The sequence below is a fragment of the Lycorma delicatula genome, chromosome 7, assembly GCF_047948215.1.
Source record: "Lycorma delicatula isolate Av1 chromosome 7, ASM4794821v1, whole genome shotgun sequence".
NCBI lineage: Eukaryota > Metazoa > Arthropoda > Insecta > Hemiptera > Fulgoridae > Lycorma > Lycorma delicatula.
The window spans coordinates 80,558,149-80,571,255 of NC_134461.1; the positions used below are offsets into that span (position 1 = coordinate 80,558,149).

A 13,107-nucleotide genomic window follows, 5' to 3' on the forward strand; every position below is an offset into this window, starting at 1 on the left:
CTGTTCTATATTTATATAAATATATTTACTTTCCTGGCTAGTGTAATGGATAATACTTTCTTTTTCTGTTTAGCCTCCAGAACCACTGTAAGGTACTACTTCAGAGGGTGAATGAAGATGATGTGTATGAATGTAAATGAAGTGTAGTGTTGTAAAAAAAAAAGTATTTCATGGGTCAAAATTTTGGGTACCTAGTTTTTCATTTCTTATTGCTTTTTACATTCTTTATAGTCTTCTTGAGTCCAAAAATGCAAAAAACCTACTTTTATATGTAATATATGTCATATATTACATATAAAATCTTGTATTTTTATGCAAATGGTACCAGTATAAACTACCAGCAATAGCTAGAATATATGATGCAATATGAGGGCTTCCTAGTAATATACTACAGTTTTCCAAGTCAAGAATTATGCCATTTTCAAAACTGATTTTATGCCATTTTGTAAAGTGATTCAAGTGGTCCTACAACCATGTTAAGAATCCCAGATGATCTGGGAAATATATTAACGTGCAACCTAACAGACCACTCTCAAATTTTCTCATCTGGTTAGGAAGATGCACATTAAGAATGATCTGATTCCTTATTCTAGATATAAACCATTCTAATTAAGTCATTTCTGAGCCATCTATCTTATACGGATCTCTTCTGAAGTGACATTTTACACTGGTTTGTCATCAGTCTTCAGAGAATGTAAAATATGTGAGGCTTTTAAGTGGGAAATATTCCAAAAAGGTTTTAGGACTGTTTTTCAGGAGACATTTAGTATCTGGAGGACTGTGATCAGTTTTTGGAAGGGCACAACAAACCTTGGTGATTTAGGGGGAAAAATTCCCTTCCACATAGCACTAAGATAAAAATAAGGCTCTATAATAAGACTACAAATTAAAAATAATTTTTTTAATTTGTTACTGGAAGAAGGGTTAAATGTTAAACTTTACGCATAATACAGTGAGAAAGTTCAGCATTTTAAATCGTTTTTTTAAATATATCAATTCATCTTCACTATTATTTATTTAACAAATTCATAAATATTATGTCATTATGTGCTTAGTTTTTATAATTTTTTACTGATAATTTAAATATTAATCTCATAATTTAAGTTCAGATAGGGATTTCATAATTTGATTACATTTTATAGTTTAAGAGGTACTCAGGTATTATGAGAACAGAAGAGTTCCAGCTTGATATATACATATAACTCTAAAAATTACTATTATATATATATATATATATATAAATACATCATGTATCACAAGTTCTCTTGGGATTTTCAAGACCTATTCCACTTGTGAAAATAATGGAAAAAGTTCAAATAATCATATGTCCTAAAATGTTTTATTTGCGAGTTATGGCTAGTGAATATTTCGCTTGGATTTCAGTTACTCCAGTGAAATGAGGTTGTACTAAAATTTTTTAGGGCAACCAATAAACTGGGTTAAAAAGCCATGTTTTTTATGATTGACATATAGCAAATATAACTTTGAAAATACAATAACTTTGAAAATGGGTAAAACACATAAAACTTTTTAAAAAAAATTGTAGACCTTTTAATTCTCAACAAAATGATAAGTTGAATTGAATAAAGAAAAGTTAGAAAAATTGTTGTACTATTTCTAATTAAAATTTGAAGTTTTCTAACTTCTCTTTTTTTTTAATTCAACTTATCTTACAATATTTGTTCAGAATTAAATTCTCTACAAGTCTTGTTTAAAAGTTTTAAAATGTTTATTGCCCATTTAACAAAGTTATTGTACGTCAAATATAAAAAACATGGTTTTTTACCCTAATGTATTGGTTTTCACCCTGGATTTCTCAAAAAGTACTGCAGATATGGTTCTGGGATCTATTCTATTCAATTTTTCAGGTCAGAAATCACTGATTCTGCCCCTTAATTAACATCCTAAAAATTTCAGTATGACCTCATTTCACCAGAGTAGCTGAAATCTGAGCAAAATCTTTCATTACCCAAAACTCACAAATTAAGCATTTTAGGACATAACTCACAAATTAAGCATTTTAGGACATATGTTTATATGTACTTTTTCTATTATTTTCACGAGTAAAATAGGTTATGAAAGTCCCAAGAGAACTTCATGATATACCTGTATTAATATGAATATATATATTAACTTAGCAAAATCAATTCTTTTTTTTTGTTATTGTATCTGTCCATATTCACCTCTGTACTAATTATATCCAAGACAAAAGTATAACACTATTCTCCACCAACAGTACAAAACTCAACAATGCCTCTTACTTATGCTTATTGGTTTTTTTCATTTAATAGCGCTTTTGAGGATTTCCCTTGTCAGTTAATAAAAACTTTTTTAAAAACTTACACATCAAACTCAAAACATAAAATTGTCAACATAATATAAAAATATGTAGTCAAAAATAAAATATTTCATATGGCCAGCCACACATACTGTACTAAGATTATTAAAATTTTTATAAATTATATGAATGTACTCTTATCTATGGCACTCCTGACAAGAATATATGGTAAGCATACACAAATGCGCGCGCGCACGCATACCTAATTTATTTATTATTTTTATAATTTCTATAATGCTTTGTCTAATATGGCAGACTATTTAATAAAAAATAAACATTTTATTTCTGATATTAACACAAATTAAAAAATTAATAAAGATAATGTAAAATTAAATATATTAGAAATATATTACATATATAAATACAAACAAAATTTCAATTTGATAAACTAACAGACAGTGTTTGAGGGAGACAGAATAATAGATAGTGCAACAGATAGCAGCACTCATATAAAAAATTAATATGCAATTTTCATTATTTTAGTATTTTTAATATGCAGGTAAATATTTCAATCATGACCGAGGATGGGGTTCCTGTGGAAGTATCACTGTAAAATTAAGGTAAGACATATCATATCTCAATATTCAGTACTAGGTGGTTTATGTTAATCGAATTTAAAATATAATTTAACAATACTGAGGAATAGTATGAATCTTAAAAAGATTAATTTCAGTAAAGTAATATATATATATATATACACACGAGGGCTATTTGGAAATCAACTTCTGGTACTCTGTATTTCATGAAGGAGTGAGAGTAGCGATTCTATTTTTGCACAGTTGAACAGTCCAGTTCAGTGCGGTTCTAGTTTTATTATTGGAAATATAGTTTGCCTGTTTCTTCTTGTAAAACTCTTGTTCAAAATGGCTACTCTCTTTCTTTCTTGTTTAGCTTCCAGAACCATGGTAAGGTATTACTTCAGAGGATGAATGAGGATGATATGTATGAATGTAAATGAAATGTTTTCTTGTACAGTCTCAGGTTGACCATTCCTGAAATGGCTGCTGTCATAGAAAATCCTGCCAACTACGAAGTGCATGCGATCATCCATTTCCTTCACACAAAAAACTTTCCAGCTGCTGAAATTCATCATGAACATGGTAAAGTATATGGAGGGAATATCATTAATGAAGTGAGACAATGGTGACAAGTGACAATGGTGCCATATGTTTCAGGAAGATTAAACAAACATTCATGACAATGAAAGAAGTGGTTGACCGTCAATTGTCACAGATGAACTTGTAGCAAGTTTCGATGTGAAAATCATTCATTCACAATGACAATTACTGCTGACATTTAAAAAATTGAGAGGGGCCATAAAAACAAACAAAATAGTATGCTGAGTTCAGGCATTGTTTTTCTTCATGACATCGGTTGTCCGCATACTGCAGTACGTACTCAATGTCAAATCAAACGTTTCAAATGAAAATTGTTCAACCATCCTCTATACAACTCTTATTTGGCTCCCAATGGTTATCAACTTTTCCTAAAAATGAAGAAATGGTTAGCGATGCAGCATTTTGAAAATGACAAGGAGTAGAAAAACAGTGTTACTACCTGGCTAATTCACAGGCAGAAGAGCTTTATGACAAGGTTAATAAAAAATTTGCTTACAAATGACAGTGCTTTAAATTGGATGGAAAATGGAAATTATGTAGAAAAGTAACTATAAGATGTATATAATAAATTGTTTTTTATTAATTGAAGTATTTTTAATACTGAATTGGAAGTTACTTTCTGAATAGCCCAAGTATAAATATTTACTTATTAAACATTAAAAAAAATACTATATAACTGATTAATACCTACCTTGCTGTTTATCTTCATAATTATCTTTCTTACCAAATATTTTAGACATAATTCCACTATTATGTATATTAGAATTACCAGTAGCAGCAGTGGCTGCAGCAACAGCAGCTGCTGTTACAGCTGGATCAATAATAGGTTGGCCAGAAGGTGATAATGGCAATGGGTTTGTAGTTGGTCGCGGTACTGATGGATGCAAATGAGCTGATGTTACATCTGGTACAGAATGACTACGTGCTTTAACATTATTCACATCTGTTGAACCAACACTATGCCCTGAAGAAATAGTCATACCAGATGAGCTATTTGTTACACCAGGTTGATACTGTGAATGTGCCGATGATGATGATAAATGAGTTTGAGAATATGATTGTTGCACATTATGTAAATTTTGACTCTGATTAATAGATGTAGTTGTTGTTGCATTTGATTCTGCTAGCTGTCGTCTCTTAGTGGTAAGCAATTGCAAAAATCTGTAAAGAAAAGTTATTCACAATAAATATAAAGCCACTTGACAGAAAATAAGACCTTTTAAAAGAAAAATTTAATGTGATTTTACATTTAATTTTTTCTCCAAAATCTGTAAAAAAAAACTAGCTCACAAAATATATAAATCCACATTATCTACTTATTTAATAAAAGTATGTAAATGATGATCATCAGACTAAGCGTTGCTCAGCTTAGTTTTTTAATGCTACCAAAAGATGGAATATAAAGCTAACAGAATTAGAGAGAGCATCATGTGATAGAGATTACTCTGCTGATGTTTATGGTGGATTGGTTGTCTCTTCATATTGTATTTGGAAGATTCTAAGTTTGAATCCCAGTAAGACATGGATTTTTCATGTCCTACTCCTAAAAGCCAGATTTAGCAACTAATAACAAAAACAGTTAACAGCAGTTTCAGTGCACTTTTACAGCATCAATAATACAAAAATACACTTTTTTTTTGTAATCACAAATATCCATATCCTGAAGAAATTAATTAGCTCATGTGTCGCCTAATAAGCCTTCAATGTAAGTCTGCATTCATCTGTACTCACTGGTAGAACCAAACCTAATGTATTTAGTGCCAGCTTTTTTTTTTTTTGGAAAGCTATACTCTACTACTCATTTATTTTGATTTGCATAACAAGATTAAGTACTAATGAAACCACCAATCTTCCAGTTGCAAATTAAATTTCAGCAATATTCAGCTAGAATATCTGAGGGATATACACCATTCAACCTTACCCACACTCAGTTAGTAAAACCTGAATTTTTGTTAATGAAAAGTGATTAAAGGCTTATCATAGGTTTTGGTTATGATCAAATTTATGAAGTGTGTTCCAGGTCTAGGTGAACTGACCCAACGGGTTGGTCTAGTGGTGAACGCGTCTTCCCAAATCAGCTGATTTGGAAGCCGAGAGTTCCAACGTTCAACTCCTAGTAAAGCCAGTTATTTTTACATGGATTTGAATGCTAGATCGTGGATACCGGTGTTCTTTGGTGGTTGGGTTTCAATTAACCACACATCTCAGGATTGGGCGAACTGAGAATGTACAAGACTACACTTCATTTACACTCATACATACCATCCTCTGAAGTATTATCTAAACGGTAGTTACCGGAGGCTAAACAGGAAAAAGATAGGTCCAGATGAACTATTGCTTGAGACAAAGTTCCCCTCATGAGAGTAAAATCTACACGAAAATGACCCTATCAGGGTTACAGGAATCATGATAATTTAATTTATATATAAATGTTTTTATAATTAGGCTAACAATAAACATGAATTCAATGCCTTTGATAGGTGCCAAGTGAATTGCATGTTATGACATGCAAGTGCCAAGCACTTGCATGGTCATAAATACCACAAATCAACATTACAATTTTAAATAATAAAAATAATAATTATAAATTATTTCAAGATTTTTAATAATATTTTTAGGGTAATGCTTGTACCCTGTAAAAAAATTGACAAAACAGTTATCAAAATGTAATAAACAAGCGCTAATGGCTCGATAAAGAGTTAACTAATAATTGAAACTCATTAGTTGAAATTGAAAAAATGAATTAAAGTGAAAAGAATGTAACATATGATGTCATTGCTAACATATTATAATTGATGATTTTTTTGCACCTAAAATATATCACATGATCTTAGGGTTGGTAACTAACTAGCTTTTATAGTGCAAGGAGACATTCAATAAATGATTCTTACATATCTGTATACATCATATTTATTATAACTGCTTTGTGGTTTGAACCATTTTATTCATTTTTTATTTATTTTTCATTAATTTGAAATGCTTTATTCAATTTTTAAATACTGTCATTGTATTCTGTGATGCAAAAGGAAGTTGAGTTTAAACAGTCCACAAGAGTGTTGTCAACAAAATAAAATGTAAAGCTGGAAATATTTCTGGAGAGATCTAAACCTGGTGATTCATCTATATCTGTTGAGTTCAATGAATGTAGAAGAAGCTGTTATGTCAAAATTTCTGAAAAACTGCAAGTGCTGGGTTCTGAAATTGATATTGAAGGTAATCTTAAAATAAGAGAATGTAATTAAAATATGAGGTAATACAGCTGAAAAGAACCATTTTAGGCTAATTGAAAAACTCTCAAATTTGGTAAATTACTCAGGGAGAAATAACCTAATTTTTAAGGGCATAAACACTGATTGTTGTGAGGTGCTTGAAGATTTTCATGTAACTATTCTCAAGTGCTCTAATAATTACATAAATAATAATCTTTTCAAGTAAATTGAAAAGATTATAACTCAAACAAAACTCATATCTACATAATGCTATTTTTTTAATAACTTATACTGACTATAAACGTTCCAATGAAAAGTGATTTTTTTTTTTGGAATGAGGAAATTGAAATTTTGAACCAAGCAATCAATTATTTTCACTTATAAAAAATGATAATGATAACTTAAAATTATCATTTACAAAAAAAAAAAAAAAAAAAAATGTATGAGCATGTATCTAAAGTGAAATCTAGTTGAAATAGGGTTTGGAGTAAGTTTACTTGAAAGAATAACATGTCAATAGATACAAAATAATCACTACTTCAAGCAGTTTCAAATGCAATATTAACTTATGGGATGAAAATTTGGATTCAGATTTTTTCGATATTTTGATTTGCTATGTACAGATTTAAAAAAGTAAGTTGATAGCTATTCTAATTATACAACTTCTTTGGAACTTCATACTGATTTATTTCTGTATATAGTCAAAATCCATTTAAGCTACGTAATAAAGGTACCTAATATGCCAAACTTAATGTTGCTGCTTTTTTTCTGGGAAAGATGATTAATTATGACTTGGGGAAGTGTATGAAATCAAGAGATGCTAAAAAATGGCAAGGTATAAATGTGAAATAAACAGAGATTTTGAATGAATAACAATATTTTAAAAAAATACTAGTAAACCAAGAATGTATGGGGGGGGTGCTTAGTTGGAGCATGTTATTTTTTGTACGATAGTGAATGTTATGCAGAGATTTATATAGCAAGTCAAAGAAGCCCAATTTCATAGTATCTTTAACTGTCAAAGTTGGAATTTCAGTAATAATAATTATAACTAAATTGCATTAGAAATGAAATAAGTGTAACGTTTCGAGTTTATGACGATTTATTTAATTTAAATGGGAAAGAGATCTGTGACAGTGATTTCTTCCCTTAATAATCTCAAGGAAAAAAAATGTGGCTGTATTTCAGGGGAATGTTGTAATCTTAAGATATGAGAAATGAGTGGTTGGGACTATCCCATATTGGCAAATCACAAAGTTATTGAATAGTTCAAAATCTGGCCAGATTTTTATGGAAATTGAGTTTCAGGAGGACAGAAGGGATGTGACAGATGAATTCAATTATTTAATTTTATTTAGTAAAGTATGATAACAAACATGCACACATTGTCTACTGTAGCTAATATGACAACTGTTAAATATTTGTTGAGTACTTTATTTTATTTTTTTAATGAAACATTATATGAATAATGTGAACTTATTATTATAGAAGTGAACTTAGTATTATTGATTATACAATTAAGCAGTGGATAGTGTCTGATTTAACATTAAAACCTGAGCAACTGATAAAGTTAGCTACATGATGAAATAATGATTAGTTAGTGGATTAGAAGCTGACCATGAGGATGAATTAAATATAAATGGTAATTTAAAAAAAAAATTTATTGATTAGTAATATACACAATTCTCACCTTCATCATTTCTCTATATAGTCTCCTGTACGATCCACACACTTTTGCCAACAATTTGAATATTCCTTGTTCATAAAATGTTTGAAGATTAGTTGTCAACTAATTGCACATGTGCTCCTCGACATCTTCATTGTTTTTGAATTGTTGCCCTCCAAGTAATTTTTTCAAGGTGCAAACAAAAAATAGTCACAGGGGGACAAATCTGAATTGTAGGGAGGGTGGTCGAGGGTTTCCTAGTGCATTTTTCCAATTTATCTCTTGTCTAAATCACGGTGTGCAGCCTGGCATTGTCATGGAGAAGAATGACATCTCTGATGGGCATACCCAATCTTTTGTCTTTTGTTGACTGTAGCAGCTGGCAATAGTAAGCCGCATTCACTGTTAATTGATTATGGAGAAAATCAATGAATATATCTCCCCTTCAGTCAAAAAAAAAATGATTACAATAACTTTTCTGGCTGGCAGATGGGTTTTGGCCTTTACTGGGCAGCCCTCATCCTTCCTTCGTCACTCCTTAATCACCATTTTTGACTCCGGAGTGTAATGATGAACCCATGTATCTCTCACATGTGACGATGCACCTAAAAAAAATGTGCCGAAATTGATCCAGAAGTTTCCAACCTTACCTGTTTTTGATCAACAATCTCAGAACCCATCAAGCACTTACACAATCAATGATCAGTGACAATGGATTGAATACTCCCATGGTTGATACCCACTTCTGACATGATTTCTTCAACAGTGAACTGGCAATCACCTTCGATAAGCTCTTGAAGGCACGGATATTCAGCTGTGAGACTTGACCCTGGCCGTTAATCATGATTTTCAATTTCTACATTTTCTCATTTGCCCTTAAATTGTCTGACTCATGTATATACTCAGTTCTGGGAAAGTGTAACACCCCCAAACTATACCTTTAAACAAGTAAAGATTTCCATGGGTTTAATGCCTTCATTAGTTAAAAACTTTATGATTATATGTTCTGCAACAGACAATAGAACCTCTTGTTTACTCATGGTTGTACTAACAACAGAATAGAATGGAGCAGCTAACCAAGCTGGTTCCCTTCTCTAACACATCAAACATTAATCCCCCACTCTACCATTCAGCTCTTGAACTGCTTGCTGCATAGAATAGGCAAATTACCATTTAGATTTGATTCACCCTTGTATTATTGAAAGATAGCAACTCTTTAGTTTCAAAATAAAGAATTAAAAAATTTGTTAATATTGTATTATACATTTCTAATTTTATTTTATCTTATTTCATTATGATTATTGTTTATTAAAATACATTTATTTCTTTTATGTTTTTGTTATTTGTATAACATCCAGTTAAGATATAATAAAAATGCATGGAGACCATGGCAGATTACCAGTATTAGTAATTTCATAAGTTCACCTATTGTTTTTTTAATCTTTTATATTTTATTTTGTTTTTTTATTTTTTTGTACTGATTCTGAAAATAAAGACATTATTACTATTATATAAATGATTTGGATTCAATGATAATATGCTTATTACAATAAGTAAAATAGTGATGGTTGATAAGAGAAACAAACTTAGTTATTTACATTGAATGATGATAAAATTTTCTAAATAGAAACATATAAAAACAATAAATTCCAGTTTTTATTAATTAAAATGGCGAACAATCTATTTACTTACAATTTTTCTTTTAATATAAGAATTATTTAAAGTATTAGAAGAAATAAATATACAATAAATATAAAAATCAGTTCTTTAATTCCTTTAACATAAAGAAAATATAACTAGATGTTTAATAAATTTGAAATTTACACACGTGTAATACATAATCTAAGTGATAGCAAAACAAAAAAAAAATATCTGCATATCATCACTAGGACTATAAAAAGAGGATTTATAAAATCAAGTTTTATAAAACAACTTTATTAAAAACAATACCTAAATTTCAGTTTTTAAAGTTTGATCTCTTAGAACTTTTTTTTGGATTTAAGATAAGCTTTTTCCAGATAAAAATCAACTACCTACCCTTTTAGTTTACTCCCTCAAGTCATTTTTCCAAACTTTTTTTTCTTTATTTACAATTCTTAATCATAAAAAAATTACAGAAGCTTTTAAAATGGGATGGGTTCATGAATGTATTAAGTTTTGTTATAGGTACCTTGAACTCTACATAGATACCTTTTAAAAAGGTGTAAGTTAATTTTTCATAGCAGTCCCTGATTAAAAAGTATTTTCTTTTGACTGTAAAAATAATGTAAAATAAAAAAGCATAAACAGAATCAAGGACAATTTCAATTTAACAATAAACATACAAAACTATGATCTATTTACTATATATTAAAAATAGGTAACCTTACATTCTTAATTATGGTATATAATTAAAATAAATAAAAAAAATATATTTTTAGATATATTTCTGTAAACATAAATTAATTATAAATTAAAATTTGCTGATCTCTGAAGGAAATGATTTTCTGCTGATACAACAATTTTAAATATATTATTGAATACATAGATATAAAAGATGTAGAGTAAAAAAAAAATAATAAACAAAATGCAAACAGTAGAGGAAAACAAAACTCTTCCAAAACAAAATTAACATTACACTCAATTAATTAATCTAAAACTGAAATATATCCAGCTTATACAACAAATAAGTTACAAGCTTTAACCGTGTGAGGTTGTATCAATGAAACCATTACAAGATACATAAATAAAGGTATTAGTTTTATATACAATATCTCCACAAATTTCATTAACTACATTAATGAACAAAATTATATAAACTGGACTTGATTAAAGAGACTAATTGCTAGTAGTAATACAAGTGGATATTAAAAATCCAGCTCAGCAAATATTTTTTTGTCATGTTATCATCATTGTCTTAAAATGCTAAAAGATAATTCCTTAAAAAAATAATAAAATTAATAAATAAAATTTGAACAATGAATTCAGGAAAATTCTCTGGCGAAATTTAAGCAGAAAGTTAATATTATGATAAAGCACATTCAATAAATAAAACAATTTCATTACACTTTACTTACAAAGTAAAACTCACACACATACACACAATAAGGAAAAACATGTTTTTTTACCATACTATCTGGAGATTAAAATAATTATTCTAATCATTCTTTAATTTTTTCAATAACGATGCACACCTTCTGCCTTTGCAATCTTTATACAGTTCAAGAGCAATTCATTAGCCTAAAGAGAAGAATGTTTATAAACGTTAAAGCCTGAAGAGAAATGACCTGAATTATTATTAAAAATTATCTAACACATCATAAACATTATTGTAAAACAGATGAATGTCATTTTAATGAACACAGTATTTTCTACAATAATATGCTAAGGAAAAAAATTATTTTACTGTCAAGCTCTTAAATAATTATAGAGGAACAGAAAGCTGTTTGAAAAAACATAGAAGATGAAATAAAAAGCTGTCATATATATTATGTATAGTGCTTATTTAATAAAAAAAATAAATGTTTAACATCAAATTAATAAACTCTGCCAATATAAATATTTTTATAGAAATTTAAAACAATTTTTTAATTGCTTAGAAAATATTTTAAATATGTAAGTTTCAACAAATAATAATTATTCATTTGATAATTCAAAAATATTTTGTGGCATATATTTACCTATCATAATCTGCATCTTCACTCTGCTGATAAAGATCAAGTTCATGTACAGTTATTTCAGATTCAATTTTATTTCTTTCCAGAAGACCAACAAGTGTAACATGTTGTAATTGTAAAAATGGTAAACAAAAAAATTTATGAATGTATTTTAAACCAAAACCATTACTCATTGATGACTCTGTGTATCTTATCTGTGCTGAATCCTTTGGTCTATAACAAAAAGTAAATATGATTAAAATAATAAATAATTTCTATTTTGAAGAGTAATTATTTTATAATCGGTGTCTATAGAAATCCCCACAGAGGGAAAGATGGAACTGAATGAAATTTCACTCTTCTACTTTTTTAGTTGATAAAAAAGGAAGAAAGATTTATTGAGGGATATTTTGGTAATCAGGTCAATTTGCTGAAATTTTCTTGAAACCCCTCTGGATAACACAAGTTTAACTTGTTCAGATAAAATTTTAAATTGCACTAATTCCAATGGCACAGAAATTCATTTTTTTAAATATTTATCTTATGATACACTTACTATACCTAACTTAGCCATTAAGTTGTTATATTTATTGCAAAACAGTCTGTTCTACATTCTAATATAATTGGTGAATAAATCCAATTAATGATGTAGTTCTAAACTAGACCTGAACAACTGCGTTACTGGAATAATTTGGCAGTGGAAATCCATTATGGAACCAATATTAATTGCCCTAAAACTGAAAAAGACCTACTGCCAAAATAGAATTGGATGAATAAACAGCCTGTTGAGAAAAGATATACTTGTAATAAAACTAAATGCATACATTAAGTGTACAATATACTTGCTAAGCATAACTCCCAGTAAAACAATGAAACGCCATTAAAAAGTTTTCCCATTTCAATATTTTTTTAATAATCAACTTTTAAGTAAACATTTACACATTTTGAAAAGAAAAATTAGTTATACTCTTTTTCAACAAATTTATTTTTAGATGATGAACTGTCAGTGTGAAATCATGAATAAAAACCGAGGCAGCAGAAGACGGGAACTTGCTAGATAAAGAAGTTGAAATAATTTTAATTACTTTCACAAAATGCAAGATCATTTAATACATTATATGATTTTGCTGCTGCAGTAATT

General features: G+C 28.9%; 1 protein-coding gene across 2 annotated transcripts in view; it reads right to left on the reverse strand.

Moving 5' to 3' along the window:
* LOC142327265 (rab-like protein 6) overlaps nucleotides 1–13,107 on the reverse strand; it is a 50,432-nt gene that overhangs the window by 18,405 nt on the left and 18,920 nt on the right. The window contains exons 6-7 of one of the 2 annotated variants that reach the window (XM_075370144.1): nucleotides 11,991–12,200; nucleotides 4,226–4,617 (exon numbers count right to left, since the gene is read on the reverse strand). In XM_075370144.1, the coding sequence (XP_075226259.1) occupies nucleotides 4,226–4,617; nucleotides 11,991–12,200 (602 nt within the window). Of the gene's footprint in view, nucleotides 1–4,147; nucleotides 4,618–11,990; nucleotides 12,201–13,107 lie in introns of both variants that reach the window. The other variant, XM_075370143.1, reaches the window with a different exon arrangement.